General features: G+C 40.7%; 1 protein-coding gene across 1 annotated transcript; it reads left to right on the forward strand.

Annotated features, from left to right (window-relative positions):
- Window positions 1–6: 6 nt before the first annotated feature.
- On the forward strand, window positions 7–22,178 carry LOC148404919 (mitochondrial 10-formyltetrahydrofolate dehydrogenase-like; the record flags this gene model as incomplete). The annotated part of the gene is made up of 19 exons (XM_088407339.1): window positions 7–80; window positions 3,578–3,743; window positions 5,344–5,445; window positions 8,386–8,475; window positions 9,453–9,587; window positions 9,671–9,796; window positions 13,276–13,367; window positions 13,708–13,852; window positions 14,321–14,440; window positions 14,521–14,648; window positions 15,889–16,039; window positions 17,103–17,173; window positions 18,263–18,368; window positions 19,779–19,866; window positions 20,029–20,122; window positions 20,202–20,301; window positions 20,759–20,857; window positions 21,610–21,775; window positions 21,997–22,178. Coding segments are annotated over 19 exons (2,220 nt in total), but the record flags the coding sequence as incomplete, so codon positions are not given.
- Window positions 22,179–22,500: the final 322 nt, after the last annotated feature.

The raw sequence follows: 22,500 nt of genomic DNA on the forward strand, positions 1-22,500 counted from the left end.
ATTGATCATCCCAAGCACGGCTCCATCATTTACCACCCCTCCATCCTTCCCCTGCACAGAGGAGCCTCAGCCATCAACTGGTAAGGAGTTACATATTTCTCAAGCTTTTTCCACCCTCATTTCTTAACCTCCATATTGGGGGGGGGGGGGGGTCGTTTTATAACAGCATAACTCAAAACAGACTAATTTTTTCCACATAATCTGTGTACTTTTTAAAATTGTCTACCAACTGCAACATCCTCTCTTTAACAGCATTCTGTCTCCCATTGTTGAATCGATAAATGAATTTAGTGAACATTGCACTCACTGCAACTAAAGAATATATACAATCATAATATTATGAATACAATCATGTATACCTTATATCAAACACAAACTTTTATACAAGATCTTTATGCCGTCCTCACTCTGAAGCGTTGGGTTTTTCGCCAGCTAGGCAGCTGGATAACGATGTTTCAAACAACCACACTTGTCTTTCCTTTTGCTCTGCTTTATTTGAACAATGGCCCTTGACCATTACCCTCTTTAGGTCGCCGTAAAACTAGAAAAATAAAACACGTAATCCGCTAATGATACATAGCACCTCTCGAGCAAACAAACAAGTTGCACAACGAAAAAAATACTCTTATTTCCAATGTCACTAACGATAAACAAAACAGATGAACAGTGTCATAATTTTGACAACTGGTGTACTCACGGACAATTCTCGTCCAAGGCAAATTAAAATAAGATGAGCAATCCTCCAACATTAACCTGTCGTCTTTGCGTGCTGCCACATTGGATAACTCAAGTCTACTGATAAAAACAATATTTCGAAGTAACCAGAAGAGGGTGCTCTAGGTCTATGTACAAATCTCAAAACACAAAGGTGGTACAGTAATCCCTCGCGGTATCCTGGTTCATCTTTCACAGGTTCGCTGCTTCACGGACTTTTTTTACAGTGTGGAATTTTTTTTACAGCTCATTGTGCTTTTAATCCTGATTGGCTCAGGGACTTTACTGTTGTCGCGAAACAAAATATTGATGCTGTACCATATTGGTTTTTCACTTGTCAATTTAACAAGAGGATCCAAAAGCTTGCTTTCATCTCTCCTGTGTCTGAGTGTGCTCAGCTCAGCACACAGGTTGCAAACGTGCTAGTAAGCACATTGATTGACAGCTTGGTCTCTGGGAGCCGATCACGTGACTCGTAGGCGTGCCAAGAGCAAACGCACACACCCGGTCTGTGTGCCAACATAGAGAGCAACGGAGAAATGAACAGCTTTGGAAATCTGACTTTTACCTAGGTTTCTTTTGTAATAAATTGAAATTTCAAGTGTATTGTCATGATATAAGAGGCTTCATTTTAATTCGATGTCCGGGCATATCCGTTTATAAAAATCTTGCTCACAAAAAGAAAGAGCTTGCTAACTACTCAAACAATGTGCGGGTTCAGAACAAAGAGGCATTGCTGGGACTGTGAAATACGCGAGTGACAATGTTTCCAACTTTGTATACTATATTAAAATGATTGTTTTAAACAAATTTGGGGCTTTGAAACAGGTTTTGATTTTGGTTTCATTCTGTAGTTTAGTATTGCATTGTAAAATAATCAAAAAAATAAAGCTGGCTACTTCACGGATTTCACTTTGCACGTGTTATTTTTGGAACGTAACCCACTCTCTTTGAGAACAGCCATTGATTTACATCTTTGCAGTTCTATTTAATAGTTGTTCCATAAACCGACTCCTTGAGCAGATACACACGTTTGCTTGACCGGTGGGAACAAAAAAAACAACAGATAAACCGCAATGGACTATAAGCCGCAGGGCTCAAATCATGAGGAAAAAGTTGCGGCTTATAGTCCGAAAAATACGGTAGGTAGGTACCTACCCACCTACCTCCCTCCCTACCCTCCCCCCCCTCTAATTTTATGTTTCTAATTCTATGTAGTATGCATCCGTTTCAGAGCAAAAATGCACTTTTCTCAAGCATTGCCTAAATGCATCTTCTTTGCCAACAGAGGTCATTAGCTGTTAAAGAAGCTTCCCAAAATTGTCCAAGAAATTGGCCTTAAATGGCAACAAAAGCTTCATTTGAGCATTACTAAAAATGCACATACATTATCCTTAGGATTGAAGCCTGATGGACTGTAATGCATTAACAATATAGACAGCAAACTCAATCAAGTTTGGTGGGTTGCTCAAAGTCATATGTAGGTGTCAAACTCCAGGCCTGGAGGGCCGGTATCCTGCAACCTTCTCTTGCAAACACACCTGATTCAAATGATTAGGAACACGTTCAAGCTCCTGCAGAGTTTGCTAATATGCTAATAATCTGAATCAGGTACGTTTGTTTGAGAACACCGTAAAAAATGTCGGATACCGGCGCGGGGACTGGGGTTCGACACCTAAGTCATAACTGTCAAACTCCAGTCCTGGAGGGCCGGTATCCTGCATGTTTTTGAAACTTCTCTCGCAAACACACCTGATTCAAATGATTATGAAAATGTTCAAGCTCCTGCAGAGTTTGAATCATCTGAATCAGGTGTGTTGGTTGAGGAAACCGGAAAACATGCAGGATACCAGACTGGAGTTCAGGGTTAGTCATTAAAATGATTAGTTATCATAATCGATAACGGAATCAATAAACAAACAAATCTTTAAACTAGAGTCGGAATTTTTTTTTACCAATTCAGATATCCTTTTTCAAAAAAATCATTTTCAGTATACAATTACCGTAATTTCCGCACTAAAAGGCGCATCCAAAAGCCTGATTTTTTTTTTTTTTTTAAAAGCTGACGGCGCGCCCTATAATCCCGTGCGTCTTATATATGGATCATATCATGTGCTGACTGCATAAACTATAGTTTATGCCTAAAAAATCCAGTTCAAACCGGCCTGACCCGAGGGTATTAAAGCCGACTCGGCTAAGCGCGATTAATTAACTTGATTTGCAGGCCCAACCCGATTTTTTTTTCTTTTTTTTAGGACTTAACAGTGTGTGGAACCCCACTCATGTTTGTTGTTTGAACTTTTGTTTATTCGTAACTTCTTTGTGCTCCATATTGAAATAGCGGGTCAAAAACATAGTGCATGCAAAAGAAAAAAATTAAAAGATAGTGGCGCCACATGTTCACCTGCGCTTGGCTCCCTACTCATACCGTTGCATGTTTTTCATTTAAATGTTCTTGACTTTCGTTTAATCATAACTTCTTTGTGCTCCATATCGAAATAGCGGGTTGAAAATATTTAATGCCGCGGAAAGAAATAAAAAGACGGCGGCGCCAGGCCTTCACCTGCGCTTGGCTCCTCACTATACCGTTGCATGTTTGTTGTTTAAATTGCATTTGCATTTCTTTAAATTGCATTTTACTTACTAATTACAAAGATTGAGGGTTTAGCGCAAATGTGGTTGGACAATATTTTTTCCCTGATAGTCACGAGGATAAGAATGCTAATTGCAAACAAAACATTTTGTCATAATTAACCGAGGAGTCAACGGACATCTGGGTATTCCAAACACAGACCTACAAATTCCTTCACCAATCAATTTGATTATGTCATGTATTTATATAATTGCGTACTTGTGTCATCAGGACCTTGATCCACGGCGATAAGAAAGCTGGCTTTACAATATTTTGGGCGGATGATGGTCTGGATACCGGACCAATCCTGCTGCAACGGGAGTGTTCTGTTGAACCCAACGACACAGTGGACACACTCTACAACCGTTTCCTCTTCCCAGAAGGCATCAAGGCAATGGTAAAAGGCTGAAAGGTCATTGTATTCTTTCTGTTCCTGCTGTCATAACTCTTGATTCCCAAACAGGTGCTGGGCACATTATATTTTAGAGGAACGCTTGAGATCTTTTTGTGGATGACAAAAAACAACTTACAAAGAAAGTACAACTTACAGACACTCGTGTGCCAGATTTCACAGAGAGAAAGAAAAATGTGTGTGTCACCGCCACACCATCCTTCCTCACTACAAATTGTAATATCAACAGCGGCCAGAGGCGGCGCCAAAAACAAATATCAAGCCAAGCAAAAGCACAAATGAATGAACTGTTAAAGGGAGGTTTAGGGGCATTACGGTAAATGCAGCAATACACACGTCCGAAGGAATGCCACCCCTTATGTAATATGATATGATAATAATATGAATGATAACTAGAGCTATGATAATATATAAACTATAATGTTGGTCGTTAAGCACACATTTATTTACAAGTTTTTGAAATTTCTAATTTATTTTTTTCATTTTTAATGAAAAATGGTCTACAGTTTACATATTGTCACTTTAAAGGATAAACTAAATCAGTGGTCCCCAATCCCCGGTACCGGTCCGCGTGGGCTGCACCCGAAATAATGTTTTGGAGCTCGGCCATTCGCGTCTCTCCATTCACGTCCATCGCGTTGCCCGACGTGCATTCGTGCACAGTCACGTGAACTCCATTGACTACAATACAAAACGCTCCGCTTTTTTGCCTCGTTCGCGTTTGATGTACGCATACCATTTAACTGAATCGCGTGAAGTTATTTTTTTTTAACTTTTTCCGCGCTTTGCGTCGTGACAGCCAATCAACTTTGGGAACATTCAACGGCTCACGCAGGGGGCAGGAATGAATCATGGCGGCCGCTTTGCGTTCACTAAGAGCGATCCAACACGGCCAGCTGAGTTTTCAATACAAAACAGAACCAAGCAAGAGCACTCACCTGGCTTGTAGAAAGGCGGAAGCGAGAACTTGGGACAACTGGTAGGTGCAGCGTTTGCTTCACTTAACAGCTGTTCAACCGTAGTTACTGTGCTAAGCTAACGATAGCGCAGGATTGTCAGCACAATATTTAGCACGGTCTCGGCCACTTGATTGCGACATTGAAACTTTTATTTTTAGGCAGGCGGGTATTGCCGCAAAGAATAAAGGTGCTGTCGGTGAAATTATTGGCTCTGTCACATCACAGAAAAGTGAAAGTTCTCGGCAATGGTCTTCTTTGCGGATCTACCGTAAAGTGCACAGCAAGCCCCCCCCCCCCCCCCCCCCCCCCCCAAAAAAAAAAAGGTTGAGAGGAAAATGACATGGAATACACAGTACTAAGCTTGAGCACTGAAACGTTGCATTTCAGAAAGATTCGGTCAGAAATTGTGACATTAGTGGATATTTATTAACTAAAGACCCCAATTTTGTGATGCAATAAAAACTTGCACTTAGGAGGCTCAGGACTATTTCCATGACTTCCAGAAAAGCAGGCAATAATTAACTAAAAAAAAAAAAAAATCCCAGGGATTAAAGGTAAAGTGGCATAGAAAATAAAATGATTATATATTGTTAGAGTATTTAATCATAATGTGTTTTCCGAAATAGGTAGAGTCAGTCCAGCTTGTTGCTGATGGCAAGGCACTGCGAATTCCACAATCAGAAGAGGGTGCAAGCTATGAAGGCATTCAGAAGAAATCCAATGCCAAGGTGAGGTCAAAACGAGATTACTTATCCGTAATGTGAAAGGAGTTTTGGAACAAAACATACAGTGATTCTTCCTACTTTGCTGTTAATGGGGGGTGTCAACCCCCCGCGAAGTCTGAAATCCGCAAAGTAGGGTATCAGTCCCTAGATTTCTATGTACGCCCCAATATAGCCGCAGTAACCATAAACAATACTTTTTTTTTGTATGTTTTGCATATTTTATTCCCTTTCTCCTATTATTTAACATTACATTGTCCTTATTAACATTATTATATTTTCATTAAATAACTAATATTACTTAGTTTGTTGAGAATTTGTTCTCAGGACTGGTTATCTGCCTTGATTGACCACCACCAAGACTCCGGTGAGAGAGTACGAGAGTTATTGTATATTCATTAAATAACTAATATTACTTAGTTTGTTGAGAATTCGTTCTCAAGACTGGTTATCTGCACCAAGACTCAGGTGAAAGAGTACGCAAGCCATCACGTTGAACTTCACATTTATTTTGGCTATTGTATCATGTAGTATCTGTTGAATAAATCAACAACAATGTTAAAGTCAGTAAACTAACATATAAACACTTGCCGAACTTTAATCTATGAATTTACTGTATTTTTAGCCCACCTTAGCGGTTGAGCAACAACTAACAACAACTACTAACTATAAAGTGCAACCTCCACACAAACGAACACATAAACAGAATAAACACTCATCGCTTACTAAACATAGGCAGTAGCGTGCGTTATCACCATAAATGATAATAAACTATCAATATGATCTTACGTTGTCATTCACTACGTCATCGTAACGAGCCGAATGACGCACAGAGAACGTAACACAGGAAACGGAAAAGCAATGCGACCCGACAAATTAAAAGCATACATTTAAAAAAAAGATAAAACTCGTCACGAACTTTCAAAATAAGATAAAAACGTCACGAACTCTAACGCTTGAAGAATTTTTAACATAGTTATGAACTAATATTACTTAGTTATTTGATGAATACAGTACTGTATAATGTACTTTTTTGCTTTTTTCAATTTTTTTCCATTTTTGCGGATTTTTGAAATTACTTTTTATTTTGAAATGTTTTTAATTTTTCCAAGAAAAACCCGCCAAGTACTGAGACCGCGAAATAGGAGGGATCACTGTGTATATATATATATATATATATATATATATATATATATATACTGCGAAGTGGGGGGGGGAATCACTGTGTATATATATATATATATATATATATATATATATATATATATATATATATATATATATACTGCGAAGTAGGGGGGGGGATCACTGTGTATATATATATATATATATATATATATATATATATATATATATATACTGCGAAGTAGGGGGGAGATCACTGTGTGTGTATATATATATATATATATATATATATTAATGGGGGCTGTCAACCCCCCGCGAAGTCTGAAACCCGCGAAAAAGGGTATCAGTTCCTAGATTTCTATGTACGCCCCAATATAGCCACAGTAACCATAACCAATCCTTTTTTTTTTTGCCTATTTTATTTCCTTTCTCCTATTATTTAACATTACATTATCCTTATTAACATTATTGTATATTCATTAAATAACTAATATTACTTAGTTTGTTGAGAATTTGTTCTCAGGACTGGTTATCTGCACCAAGACTCCGGTGAAAGACTACGCAAGTCATCACGTTGAACTTCACATTTATTTTGGCTCATGTATGGTGTATCATAGTATTTGTTGAATAATAAATCAACAACAATCTTAAAGTCAGTAAACTAATATAAAAACACTTGCCGAACTTTAATCTATGAACGTCACTGTAACGAATCGAATGACACACAGAGAACAGGAAACGGAAATGCAACGCGACCCGACAAATTAAAAGCATACATTTCAAAATAAAATAACAAACGTCACAAACTCTAATGCTTGAAGAATTCTTAACATAGTTATTTACTAATATTACTTAGTTATATAATGAACACAGTACTGTATAATGTACTTTTTTGCTTTTTTCCATTTTTGTGCATTTTTTAAATTATTTTTTATTTTTAATTTTTTTTATCATTTTTCCTGAAAAACCCCGCGAAGTACTGAGGCCGCAAAGTAGGAGGGATCACTTTATATGTATCCTCAAAGTTGTTTAAAGGGAAGTCGACCTGATACGTTCAATAATGTTTTATAGAGCATATGGAATATGAATGAATGCAGTAAAATTCATCACAGTTTCCTCATTGCTTAAGGAACAACCAATGATGGTTCAGATTGTGACTGTCACATGACCAAACTCAGAAAGCAGGTGAGCAAAGATTGCTCGTTCCAAGGGCCGAGGCCATTGAGTGTTTTTGGTATTCCGAAAATTTGAATTCACTAGAGTATTCAGATAAAAATAAGATATTTTTTCGCTTGATGAAAAACAAGTAAAAACTCAGAAAGCAAGTAATACATTTCCAATTAATTGTGAATGTGCAATCTTTATACATTTTTAGTCAACATTTTTATCACTTGAATTTAAACTGCACTTATTTCTTCTCTAGAAACATTAGCGTCTCCCCATAAATTTTGGCCAAGACAAATTTTCCCGCTACAGCAGCACATTTGAGTTAGCCTGGTTTCTAAAAATGTGATCATTAGGAACGGCAACTTTGTCAGACTGTCAGCCTCAAAGTGTGCAGAGCTTTTGACGTCGATCACGCCAGCCTATAAGGAATTTCAACTGCTTATGAGGACACTTTTTTCTTCTCCAGAAACATTAGACCTTAGAAAAATGTCCCCCCATAAATTTTGGCCAACGAGACAAATTTTCCGGTTGCAGCAGAACATTTGAGTTGGTTATGGTTATAATAGCTACCCGCAAACGCGGAATCCGATTAAACATTTGCAAGAATCCTAGCTACTTAGAGACTTTGAGACTCTCTTTTTGTCTCTCCATTAGATCAATCTGGCTCAGCCAGCTGAGGTAATTCACAACTGGATACGTGGCCATGACAAAATCCCTGGTGCTTGGACCGTTATTGATGGCAAGGTGGGTTTCTTCGAGCACTTGAAATCATACACATTTATGAGATACTGACATATACTATTATTTATTGGCAACATTATTTTGCTGCTCCACTCATGTGCATTAAAAAAGGATTTAAATATTTCACTTGGTTGACCACCCAACCATTTGGATAATGTTAAAGTTTTTTCAATGTTGATTCAATGTAATGTAGTTTCTTCAAGTAAAATAAGACATATTAAACCCCCTTAGCTGGGTTTGCTTTCCTGTTACACTTACATTAGTGTGTTGTGTTTCAATTGCAATGTAACTGTAGAACCATAGACATGGTGATAACTTTAAGTGTAAAAAAATAAATAAATAAATAATTAGTATGAGTGCAGAGAGAGGTAAACCAGTGCCTGATGAATGACGGACCAGAAAAAGAATTGTCAAATGACGCCCTCTAGTGGTGGCAGAAGGTTGGGCAAAAATACACTGACTGACTGATGGACCGATGATTACAATTTTGTCTTCTTTGAAAAAAAATGACAGCCCGACCATGACGGAAAGGGGGCAGGGCTCTGTCAAATAACGGACCAGCAAAAAAATGAAAGTGTCCCACCTCTGCCATTTATGGACACTTCATTTGCTAAACACTTGATAAAAAACTTGACAGATATCTGGAATAATGTCTGGCCTCTTAAAAATGTAAAAATATGCCTTTGGGATTGAATGAGTTATTGTCTGAGTTATTGTATTTGAAGGTGTTGGAAACACCTTTACCTTCATTGACTTTTGACTAGTCCCGTACCTATAAATAATGGTTATATATAACTCAGAAACGATGATTTTAGTTTGTAATCTGACTATGACAAACTGAAAAAAATGATATAGTATTCACAAATACCTGCAATTCACAAAATGCTCCGAAAAAGGCCTGTTTTGATTCTTTAATAAAAATGATCAAAAGCACATTTTGTTGAAAATTACGATTAAATGAAACATTTCTCTCCTATCAGTGCGTTACCTTATACGGTTCATCAATGTTACAAGGGTCAGTACCATCTGGCCAACCACTGGACATCGAAGGAGCATCCAGTCAGAGCCTGGTGACAAAAAATGGACTTGTCCTACACGGAACTGATGGCAAAGCAGTGAGGAACCGCATGTTGTCACAATACATGAACTAAAAACTTTTTACGCTGCCTATTGTTGACGGTGCTGCCCCCACACTCAGGTTCTTGTGAAGAATCTGCAGTTTGAAGATGGAAAAATGATACCTGCCTCCAAGTACTTTTCCACTGGGGAAACACAAAGTGTGGAATTAAGTGACAATGAGAAAGAAATAGTGAAGGAGATGAGGGTAAGTAGTTGTTCAAATACGTTTGCACCATTTGTTATTTTGATGATGTTGACCCATGGATGTCCGGGGCTTTTTCACTAACCTGGCCCAAAGAATCATAAACACACACACACACACACACACACATATATATATATATATATATATATATATATATATATATATATATATATATTCCAAGGCTGGGGGGAAGCCACGGGCTGGAGCCATGGCACTCCGATCCCCGGCTACAGAAGCTAGCTCTTAGGACATGGAATATCACCTCTCTGGCAGGAAGGAGCCTGAACTGGTGTGTGAGGCTGAGAAGTTCCGACTAGATATAGTTGGACTCGCCTCCACACGGAGCTTGGGCTCTGGTACCAGTCCTCTCGGAGGGGTTGGACTCCTTTCCACTCTGGAGTTGCCCGCGTTGAGAGGCGCAGAGCAGGGGTGGCCATACGTATTGCCCCCTAGCTCAGCGCCTGTAAAATGGAGTTTACCCCTGTGGACGAGAGGGTAGTCTCCCTCCGCCTTCGGGTGTTTGGTGCTTATGCACCAGACACATCGGAGTACCCACCCTTTTTGGAGTCCTTGGAGGGTTGGAGCGCGCTCCCCCTGGGAACTCCCTCGTTCTGCTGGGGGACTTCAATGCTCATGTGGGCAATGACAGTGAGACCTGGAGGGGTGTGATTGGGAGGAACGGCCCCCTCGATCTGAACCAGATTAGTGTTTTATTATTGGACTTCTGCGCTCGTCACGGATTGTCAATAACGAACACCATGTACAAACATAGGGGTGTCCACATGTGCACTTGGCACCAGGACACCCTAGGCCACAGTTAGGTGATCAAGCCCTGTGATCATATCACTGGACTTGCGTCCGCATGTTCTGGACACTCGGGTGAAGAGGGGGGCAGAGCTGTAAAGTGATCACCACCTGGTGGTGTGTTGGCTCCAGTGGTGGGGAAGGATGCAGGTCAGACCTGGCAGGCCCAAACATATCATGAGGGTCTGCTGGGAGCGTCTGGGAAACCGAGATTCAACATCCACCTCCGGCAGAATTTCTCCCATGTCCCGGGGGAGGCGGGAAACATTGAGTCCGAGTGGACCATGTTTTGCGCCTCCATAGTTGAGGCGGCTGATCGGAGTTGCGCTCGTAATGTGGTCAGTGCCTGTTGTGGCGGTCCTCGAACCCGCTGGTGGACACCAGCGGTAAGGGATGCCATCAAGAGGAAGAAGGAGTCCTATCAGGCATGTTTGGCCTGTGGGACTCCAGAGGCAGCTGACTGGTACCGACTGGCCAAGCGGTGTGCGACTTCGGCGCTCGCCAAGGAAAAAACCCGGGTGTGAGAGGAGTTTGGTGAGGCTATGGAAAACGACTTTCGGACGGCTTCGAGGAAATTCTGGTCCACCATCCGGCGTCTCAGGAGGGGAAAGCAGTGCACCATCAACATTGTGTATAGTGGGGATGGGGCGCTGCTGACCACGACTCAGGGCGTTGTGAACCAGTGGGCAGAATAATTCAAAGACCTCCTCAATTCCAACAACACGTTTTCCCCTGAGGAAGAAGAGTCTGGAGGCTCCGAGGTGGGATCTCCCATCTCTGGGGCTTAAGTCATCGAGGTGGTCAAAACATTCCTTGGTGGCAAGGCCCCAGGGGTGATGAGATCCTAAAGTTTCTAAAGGCTCTGGATGTTGTAGGGCTGGCCTGGCTGACAGGCCGCGTGGACATCGGGGACAGCACGCCTGAATTGGCAGACTGGGGTGGTGGTCCCCTTTTTAAGAAGGAGGATCGGAGGGTGTGTTCCAACTACAGAGGGCTCACACTCCTCAGCCTCCCCGGTAAAGTCTATTCAGGGGTGCTGGAGAGGAGGGTCCGTCTGGAAGTCAAACTTCGGATTCAGGTGGAGCAATGTGGTTTTCGTCCCGGCCGTGGAACAGTGGACCAGCTCTGCACCGGCAGGATCCTCGGGGGTGCATGGAAGTTTGCCCATCCACTCTACATGTGTTTTGTGGACTTGGAGAAGGCGTTCGACCGTGTCCCTCGGGGAGTTCTGTGGAGGGTGCTTCGGGAGTATGGGGTACCGCACACCCTGATACGGGCTGTTCGGTCCCTGTACCACCGATGTCAGTGTTTGGTCCACATTGCCAGCAGTAAGTCAAATCCGTTTCCAGTGGGGGTTGGACTCCGCCAAGGCTGCCCTGTATCACCAATTCTGTTCATTACTTTTCTGGACAAAATTTCTAGGCGCAGCCAAAGCATTGAGGAAGTCCGGTTTGTGAGTCTTAGCATTACATCTCTGCTATTTGCAGACGATGTGGTGATGTTGAATTCTTCAGACAGTGAACTCCAACGCTCGCTGGAGTGGTTCACAGTCGAGTGTGAAGCGGCATGAAGATCAGCACCTCCACATCTGAGACCATGGTCCTCAGTCGGAAAAGGGTGGAGTGCCCTCTCCTGCCTCAAGTGGAGGAGTACAAGTATCTTGGAGTCTTGTTCATGAGTGAGGGTAGGATCGACAGGCTGATCAGTGCAGCGTCTGCGGTAACGCGGGCTCTGTACTGGTTTGTCGCGGTGAAGAGAGAGCTGAGCCGCTGCTCGTCCGTGTTGAGAGGAGTCACTTGAGGTGGTTCGGGCATCTGGTTCGGATGCCTCCCAGACACCTTCCTGGTGAGGTGTTTCGGGCATATCTCACTGCCAGGAGGCCCCAGGGACGACCCAGGACACGCTGGAGGCACTATGTCTCTGGCAACGCCTTAGGATCCTCCCGGCGGAGCTGGATGAAGTGGAAGGCTGGATGAGGTTGCAGCCCCCGCGACCCGACCCCAGAAGAAAAGCAGAAGAAATGGATGGATGGATGGATGGATGTTTCATTTGAAGAATTTTAATTTTGTCCGACAGGACTATGCAGATATGTTATGCATTGCATGAAATAAAACGCTTCCCTTCAGCAAAATCAAAGCTTCCGTACAACATTTGGTTCTTGGACCGAAGTCTTTTATCAACTACAAGTCCCGCAACGCATGGAAAGAATGTTGCATTATGGGAGCTAAGCCTCTCAATGAGGGCTTGCAAATGTTACCATTTGTCCGTTAGCGACCCCTGTGTTTTGGGGGTCTTAACACAAAAATTTCTACTGCACCCTGTTTGCAAATTGCTGTTGAAAGGATTCATGCAAAAATTATGCTCATGTTTTCAATATGTCCAAAATTGACAATATTTCCAATTTTGAATGGCGGTAAATGAACGTGACATAAGCAAAATGACACCTAAAGTATATACCTCTCGAGCTCCCGTTTGCAAGCATTTAGAAGGGACGGCGTGGCAGCGTGGCATATTGAAAGTCATCATGTTTTGACAATGTATGCAATATTTTAGCCTCCTTGTGTTTTTTATTTGTTTGTTGTTTTCCTTTGATATCACACATCAAATACATCTAAAAGCCCAAGCTGGGTCAAAAAGTTGGGTTAATAGGCGGTGTGAAATTGTTTTGATTACAGGATATTTGGAAGGGTATTCTCAGCAACATCCCAGTCATCGAGGACACTACAGACTTTTTCAAATCCGGAGCTGCTTCCATGGATGTGGTCAGGTAAGTTGACCACCTCAGCAAAATGGCCAAAATTGCTGTTTGCCAGCAGAGTTACAGCGATCTGTTCATGTTTTTAGATATGTGTTTTGACTTAGTGCGATAGGAAGATCCCGCACAATTTTTTGGAAAGTTGCGTCATTCTGGGAAGCTTTAGCTAGTGACCTCTGCTGGCAGAAACAGGCACTGCAGTTAATTGGGAAAAGCCCTTTCTTTTGAATTGCACTCATGAACGCTGAGACGTTGTCTCAATTTGCATATTCAACTCAGCACGACCATTGTTTTACCCTCGAATGACAAATAAATGACTTCAGTGATAACGAGGAGTATTTATTTTGTCCAGGTTGGTGGAGGAGGTAAAGCAGCGAGCTGGTGTCCTCCTTCAGAATGAGGACATTTACATGGCTACCACCTTCCAGGACTTCATCCAGATGTTTGTCCGTAAATTGAGAGGTGAAGATGAGGAGAATGAACTGGTCATTGACCATGTGAGTTCATATATTTTATTACACTTATACAGGATGCACTTGGTATATATTAAGTCCGAGCAGGTACCTTCATCCCCTCCTGCCTTCCTTCTTATCTTTATTCCCTCTCTTCTTTCCTTCTCTCCTCCTTACATTCCTTCCGTCCTGGCTTGCTCACTGTCTTCCTTCCTTTCCTTCGCCGTACTTTCTTTTTTCCTTCCGATCATGCTTCCATCCTGCCTGCTTCCAAGGCCACCCTAACCAGTCATTCCTTCCCTCGTCCTTCCCTTCCTTTTACACAGTTTTTCTGAGTTTGGTCACGTGACATTAGCAAGCTGAACTGTGATTTGTTAATCGTAAATCAGCTGTTCGATAGCTCAGGAAATCTTGGTCCTTATTTTATTTGATGGATTCCGTACACCGTATCGCCACAGCTGTTTTGTTTGGATTTATAACAGATTAGAAGAATGGTGTGCTTTATCCTACCAGGTTACCAAGGAAATAAACAGCATGACAGTGAAAATGCCTTACCAGTGTTTTATCAATGGCGCATTTGTGGATGCTGAAAACAGCAAGACCTACGACACCATTAGTCCCACTGATGGCTCGGTAAGGGAGCTCATATACTTATACAGTATTGATCAAAACAACAAAGTACTTGATGGACTGTTTGTCAACATTTTTACTAGGTCATATGTAAGGTGTCTTATGCTTCTGTTGGGGATGTGGACCAGGCCGTGGCAGCTGCTAAACAAGCATTTGATCATGGGCCTTGGGGCAAGATGAACCCAAGAGACAGAGGAAATCTACTTTACAAGTGAGTTATCCAAAAACAATAAATTTACGTAAGTAAGATTCAAGATCAATTAAGATTTGCCTCCTTGCCTTGAACCACACTGAAACTATATACTGTGGGCCCCCGTGTTACGACCTTAATCTGTTCAGCAGCTAGGCTCGTAACTCGAATTCACCGTATGACGGGCAATCCAAACCTGTTAATGAATGAATGTGTGCAACGCGTGCAAAAACCTTAGGTAAAAACATCACGACTTTATACACATATTAAAAATTAGTAACATAATCTACTGTACAGTTAAATTAAATAACATAAATATACAAAGGAAAAATGACATTTACCTTTGGGGAGACGTGACTTGAGCTGGTGGTGGGTGGAGGCGGAAGGGAGAAGAGACCAACCCGCAGATTTTTTTTTCTTTTTTCGTAAACGAGAACTTTTTTTAAACAATGGCTTTTTTTTGTTTAAACAAGAACTTATTTTTAAACGAGAACATATCACCGGCGATTTCCTTCTCTTTAATCCATAATAGAAAAAGCCTCTCCATTTTGTTGTTGACCGAGGTCCGTCCCCTGGCAAGGAAAGTCATGCACTTAGAAGACTTGCTTGCTTTAATGGCTTCCTTGTTCTTGAGAATTGTAGTGATTGTCGAGCGCTTACGGCCATACTCACTAGCAAGGTTAACTATGCGTGCGCCTTCTTCTTATTTTTTTATTATCTCCTGCTTCGTTTCTATTGTCATCCTCCTCTTACTTCTTCCTTTACAGCCACTTGCAATTTTAGAAGCCATGTCTAACAGATAAAAGTTTGCAAAGACTTCACACACACGGACCAGCTCGTGCCATCAAGATGCAAGATGAGGGAGTTCGGCCAATAGCATATCGTCATTTCTGTGATTGACGTGACGCCGACCAATAGCATATCGGCATTTCTGTGACATGCGAGGAAAGTTGTTTTTGTTGATGCAGTAAAGCGAAAAAAATAGTGCGGACACACTGACCGGCATGTTGGATGGTTCGGAAGACGAAAGGTTTTTGCATAAGAGGGGGACAAAAAAACGCCGCGGTCCACGTCGTGAGATGAAAAATACGTAAGACAGGGGGTTCGTAAACTGGGGGCCGACTGTATTTGAAAATAGAAAAACACTGTTACTTGAAATGTATGTGCTTTGTGAAAACATGGCTTGTAATTTCTTTTTTTTTTTTAAAGAGGCAAAGTATAATAATAATAAAAATGTTCCTCTTTTTGACTTACCTTATAGACTAGCAGACTTGATGGAGCAACACCAGGAGGAGTTGGCCACTATTGAAACAATTGACTCTGGAGCTGTTTACACGCTGGCGCTGAAAACTCATGTGGGCATGTCCATCCAGACGTTTCGCTACTTTGCAGGCTGGTGTGACAAGATACAGGTAAAATTATAACCATTGGGCTTTCGTCACAGTTGTCTCAAAAACAAATGTGCAAAAGTTGTAAACTTTCACTTGCATTGTTGTTTTGATTTGTACAAACTTATTTGTCCATATTTTTTACTAAAATCAATTACAGTGGGCCCACGTGTTACAAGATTAATGCATTCCGCGGTCGGGCTTGTAAGGCAAATTCACAGTATTTCGGGCAATCCAAACCTATGTTAAATAGCTAATGCGTTTAGAACCTCAGGTAAAAACATCAAAATTGTACATACATATTAAAAATTGGTACCAAAATACTATAGTAAGTGCTACATAAATATAATATTCATGTATACAATCAGAAAACATGAATTAATAAATATAGAAAGGATTTATTTACCTTCAAGTGGCGCTTGTTATGCCCATATTCCCTAGTAAGGGTAGCCTAGGCTACGCTACCTTTGTATTTCTTGATTACCTCCAGCTTCGTTTCCATATAAATCATCTTCTTACTTCTTTAACATCACTAGCAATCTTGGGACCCATGGCTAATCCATTCAAGTTTGAATTAAGCAGTAAAATGCACGATGTATACGGTTTTGTAACCACTCATGATATAACAAAGCTTTACCATTCCGCCATTTTGAAACGGGTGAGGCCGAACAATAGCAGACCAGCATCTCCGTGAAGAGACACCGATCAATAGCAGACCAGCATTGTAATGATGTGTTGCATGGATCCAGTATGACGGCCAACAGAAAATAAGTGCAATTACCTAAAAACGCCTGCAGATGGAGACAAAACAACACAAATACAGCCAATCCCCTACAGTTGTTTTTGTCGCAAAGCCGAAAATACCGTAAAGAGGGGACGAAAAAAAAAAGTATTCCACATCGCAACATGAAAAAAAATGTAAGCCAGGGACGCTGTAACACGGGGTCCACTGTATACCTTTTTTTCCACTTACTCTATAGGTATTAGCACACAAACATTTGCTACACACACATTTGAAAAGTAACCCTCCCAAGCGATCCTATATCTGAAGTATAAAGCGCGAATGATCGATCAACTCTGTTTGCAGGGCAAGACGATTCCCATTAACCAGGCCAGGCCCAATCACAACCTCACCTTTACTAAAAGAGAACCTATCGGGTAAGATTGGGTATTGAAATGACATATTAAAATATACCGTATTTTCCGCACTGTAATGCGCCTTATTTATGGATCATATCATGTGCTGACTGCATAAACTATAGGTTATGCCTAAAAAATCCAGTTCAAACCGGCCTGACCCGAGGGTATTAAAGCCGACTCGGCTAAGCGCGATTAATTAACTTGATTTGCAGGCCCGACCCGATTTTTTTTTCTTTTTCTTTGTGCTCCATATCGAAATAGCGGGTCAAAAATATATAATGCATGCCGAAGAAAAAATTAAAAAGACGGCGGCGCCACACGTTCACCTGCGCTTGGCTCCTCACTTATACCGTTTAAAAGGTATAAGTTATATATCGTTTAAATTTCCCTGACTTTTGTTTATTCGTAACTTCTTTGTACTCCATAAAAAAATAGCGGGTTGAAAATATTTAATGCGTGCCGAGGAAAGAAATAATAAGACGGCGGCACCAGGCCTTCACCTGCGCTTGGCTCCTCACTCATACTGTTGCATGTTTGTTGTTTAAATTTCCCTGACTTTGGTTTATTCATAACTTCTTTGTGCTCCATAACGAAATAGCCGGTCAAAAATATAAAATGAATGCCGAGGGGAAGATCAAAAGGATTGCGGCGCCGCGCATTCACGAGTGCATGGCTTGATCTGGCTTTATTCTGCGCTCTGCGACTCCTGCTTAGTAGTTAAATAGCAATTACCAATAACGCATTCTCTGTTTTATCTGATTTTTTTTATATTGTATAAATTATATTGTATGTATAAAGTTGATTCTATTAATAAAGTTTGATGACTTTGCTGATTGTTTTTAATACATTCCCTTTAGTGAAGCATTATCGAGTGGATGCATAATGCAACCCCAGCTAGTACTATGGTTTCAACTCTATGTGCGCTTTATAATCCGGTGCGCCTTATGTATGACATTTTTTTTTTTTTTTTTTTTAGAAACTTGACCATTCATTGATGGTGCGCTTTATAATCCGGTGCGGCTTATAGTGCGGAAAGTACGGTAATTTATTGACTGTTTGTGTTTATATTTATTTTTCTTATTTCTCATTGTACTTGTCTATAATCAGTGTTTGTGCGATTGTCATCCCTTGGAACTATCCTCTCATGATGTTGGCATGGAAAAGCGCCGCCTGCCTTGCAGCTGGGAACACGCTTGTTCTTAAACCGGCACAGGTGACCATACACAGCATTCATGATGTTAAGAATATAATGTGGAAGCATATGAACAACTAGATTTCATTCTTTAGCTAGACAAAGAAAGTAAGATTCTACCTTATTCTGTTCTTTAGTAATCACTGTTTGAAAATAGGCCATTTGAGTCACACTAAACTGTTTTGGGCTGAAGGAGAAAATGAGCTCTTTGTGAATAGATGTTTTTTTCTGCACAATGTTTTTTCTGCAGTTCTTTGGGTTATGTGGCATCTGAAACAGAACAAAAGTATTTTACATAATGAACAGTCTCGTCCATGGTCCTCAGCTTGCCGCTTCAATATGTACAAAAATGAGCAAAAATGTATTTGATCCATCATATAACAATTACAAATGGTATTCATTTCAAGACAAAACATTAATTAGATGCAAATAAGTATCAATGCAAAGCCTTTGCATATGCTAACATATACCAAAGGGAAATAAATAACTGGCACAAAAAAAATGCTAACGAGCTAAACGCAGACAGGGTAGCGCTATATAACATGCTAACATTAGCTAGCATGTTATCCACCGTCACAAATTGTTGGATCAACAAACAAATTTAAGGCATATTATCATAAATGACAACATTCTTACAATCCTACTTCAAGAAACTTGTGGGTTAGATTTCACAGAGAGAGGTAATATATACAAAAGGTAATATAAACACTTGTGTTCGACACCGAAATGCAAAAGCGGAAGTTGGACCCAAACAGAAACAGGACTCAAAGTGTCAAAAGAATAATAATTTAATAACAAAAGGAGCACATAACACACAAGTGGAACAGAGAAAAGATAAACACACTACGGGTCTAAACTGGAAACCAAGGGCGACAGTGACAAAACTGTACAATGTGAAATATTAAACTACAACGGGCAGAAGGGACAGAACCGACAGAGCGACGACGTCTAACGATAAACTAGAACTAAAAGCTAGAACTAAACTCGAAGGTGACAAAGTGAAAACTGAAGACGGTCCAGAAAAGTACTCACAAAAGTAGCAACGGATGAACACGAAACAGGACGAAGAAAGTACTAGGCGGTGACTCGGAAAAGACTTGGAATAACTGGATTGCTCGGAGATACACGCGGGGGGTCCATACAATAATCCGACGTCGTCGCTCTGTTCCGGCTGCATTAAGTAGCAAGTGGTTACATATTGCTGTCCGGTGTGCAATCGATGGTTCCTCCTCTCTGACAGGCTCTGCAAACCTATAGATTCCACAAAGGGGAGAAAGAACTAAACATAACGAAAGCGGCCATAGGCGGTGCCACAGAACAAAGATCAAGCCAAACAAAGCACAAATGAATGAACGAACTGTTAAAAGATTTTTTTATTCAAATTATTTGATAATATTCCATGTATATATCATGCATCTCTCATATGTGCAGGTAACGCCGTTGACTGCATTAAAATTTGCCGAGTTATCAGTAAAAGCCGGTATTCCAAAAGGAGTAATCAACATATTACCAGGCTCAGGTAACGGATACTTCATAAAACATTTTATCAGATAATCTCAACTCATTCGCTGCCAGCCCAGTTAAAATAGAAGTCTAGAGTCGTCAATGGCAGTGAATGAGTTTGGTAACTGTTTTTTAAATTTGAATCTCATTGAATCGAACAAATTGCTCTTCTCTATAGGAGGAATGGTGGGACAGCGCTTGGCCGATCACCCGGATATTCGAAAGTTGGGTTTCACTGGTTCAACACCAATTGGCAAGCAAATCATGAAAAGGTGTGACCTCATTCAAATGTTCCCCTCTGTTTTTACTTACTGCCACTCGATGCCTGAATATTGTGCTTTCCTCTCTAAGTTGTGCAGTCAGTAATCTAAAAAAAGTTTCTCTGGAGCTTGGAGGGAAGTCTCCTCTTATCATCTTTAGCGATTGTGACATGGACAAAGCCGTTCGCATGGTAAGAGAATTTTGTCATAATTAAGAGTATGAACACTTTTGAAGACTTTTGCTTTATGGGAGTCCAGGCTAAGTCAATCATCGCAGTCATCGAAAGGCTTGCAAATGTTGGCCGCTAGTGCCATCCAGTGGTTTTGGGGTGTCAACACAAATATTTTTACTGCGCCCCATATGTGAGTTGCCAGTGAAAGGATTCATGCAAAAATCGGGGGAAATGCATGATAAAACATGAGGTTTTCAATGTGTTCAAATTTGACATTTCCAATTTTAATGGCAGTAAATGAGCCTGACATGGGTTGGAATGTTGAAAGTGATTGTTTTGACAATCTATTTGTATGCCTTTCCTTTGATATTACATATCAAAAAACATCCAAAAGCACGAATTGAATCAAAATTTGTTGTGCAAATATTGTCAAGGGGGTGCTCAAACTCTTAATTTATCCGTCTTCTCATCCAAGGGTATGAGCTCTGTGTATTTCAACAAAGGGGAAAACTGCATTGCAGCTGGGCGGCTTTTTGTGGAGGAGTCAATTCATGATGAATTCATCGGCCGTGTGGTGAGTTGGAAAACTTCTAATGATTTGTTCCATAACATAAATTAGCAATACTCGAGTGTCAAATATTTCAACCAATCACGTCAGACCTGCTTTTTTTTTTTTCAGTTGTTGGTTCCCTAAACCTCTTATCAGTCATTTGATTACAAATAGTCACTCACAAACAGAAATAGAGGGTTCCTGATTTCAGGGTTAGGGTTTCAAGCTACATGTGACCTGAACCGCAAACTTGATTCGGTTCTTGAATCCTCAAGCAGAACAGTTGTCATCGTGGAGAAGCTGGAGGCTGACTCAAAGGATTTATTGCTAATTTGGCGAATTGAAACCCATTCAGAGTCTCATGGTATGAACTCAAGGTCGAACACACACAAAGCAATCGCTATTTGGACTTCTTACCCCTGAGAACAAGGATTTCTCAAGATACAACAATCTTTCCTCTCCTCACTTTCAGGTGGCCTTAAGACTGTTGGTTGGAAATGACTGGCAGCTCAAGGTCATCGCTGTGTGAAGTACTTACCATAAATTTGGGACTACAAGCCGCACCTTTTATTTCATGATTTGAGCTCAGTTCGACGTATCTGTATTTTTTTTTTTTTTTTTTTTAAACCAGCCACTAGGGGACAATCCACCCCTATCTGTTTCAGGATTCAATTCATGGAACAACTATTAACTCATTCAATATGCCAGGGATGTATTTTCAATTTTTTTAGGAGTTGCTGCGTTGTTAATTTTGCATTCTCCTTCCCTCTACCAAGGTTGAGGAATTAAAGAAAATGAAGATAGGAGACCCGCTGGATCGATCCACAGACCATGGTCCACAGAATCACAAAGCGCACTTGGACAAGTTGCTAGAGTACTGTGATATTGGAATAAAGGAAGGAGCAACATTAGTGTACGGTGGAAAACAAGTGGACCGGCCAGGTAAAACAAAAACAAATACTCTTGTATACTAGTATATACTATACTATTCTATATTTAATTTTATTGTGAAACATAGAAAGCAAATTACATTTAAACTACTTACTTATAACAACAAACTGCCACTCCAGGTTTGGATAGTTTTGTCTGCGCCATCCTATTCTTGAGTGTAATACATCTATTCTGTTATAAAATACGACATCTTTTTTCTTTTTCTTTCACAGGTTTCTTCATGGAGCCCACTGTGTTTACTGACGTGGAGGATCACATGTTCATTGCCAAAGAGGAGTCCTTTGGGCCTGTCATGGTTGTGTCCAAATTTAAAGATGGGTTAGTAATAACAATAATAATAACCCCATCTGTTGTTTCTGGTATTGTCCTGCTGACTTGAATACTGTATATGAAATGATCTTATTACACAAGCACACACATACAGTATATATAATATACACATGTGCATATACTGTAAACTAACAAAGTGTGCCCTCGCTACTTTGCGCACACATTATATATATATATATACAGTGGTACCTCGGTACTCGACCATAATCCGTTCCGAGGTGGTGGTCGAGCACCGATTTGGTCGATCACCGAAACCAATTTTCCCATAAGAAATAATGGAAACTATTTTAATCCGTTTTTACCATTAAGAAAAATACCTAAAATATTATAAGAACATGTATCTAAACAACAATGAGGACGTAAATGTGCACAAGCGGTACATGATA

This window comes from Hippichthys cyanospilos, unplaced genomic scaffold, assembly GCF_059441005.1.
Source record: "Hippichthys cyanospilos isolate Australia breed blue-spotted pipefish unplaced genomic scaffold, RoL_Hcya_1.0 HiC_scaffold_132, whole genome shotgun sequence".
In the NCBI taxonomy this organism is placed as follows: domain Eukaryota; kingdom Metazoa; phylum Chordata; class Actinopteri; order Syngnathiformes; family Syngnathidae; genus Hippichthys; species Hippichthys cyanospilos.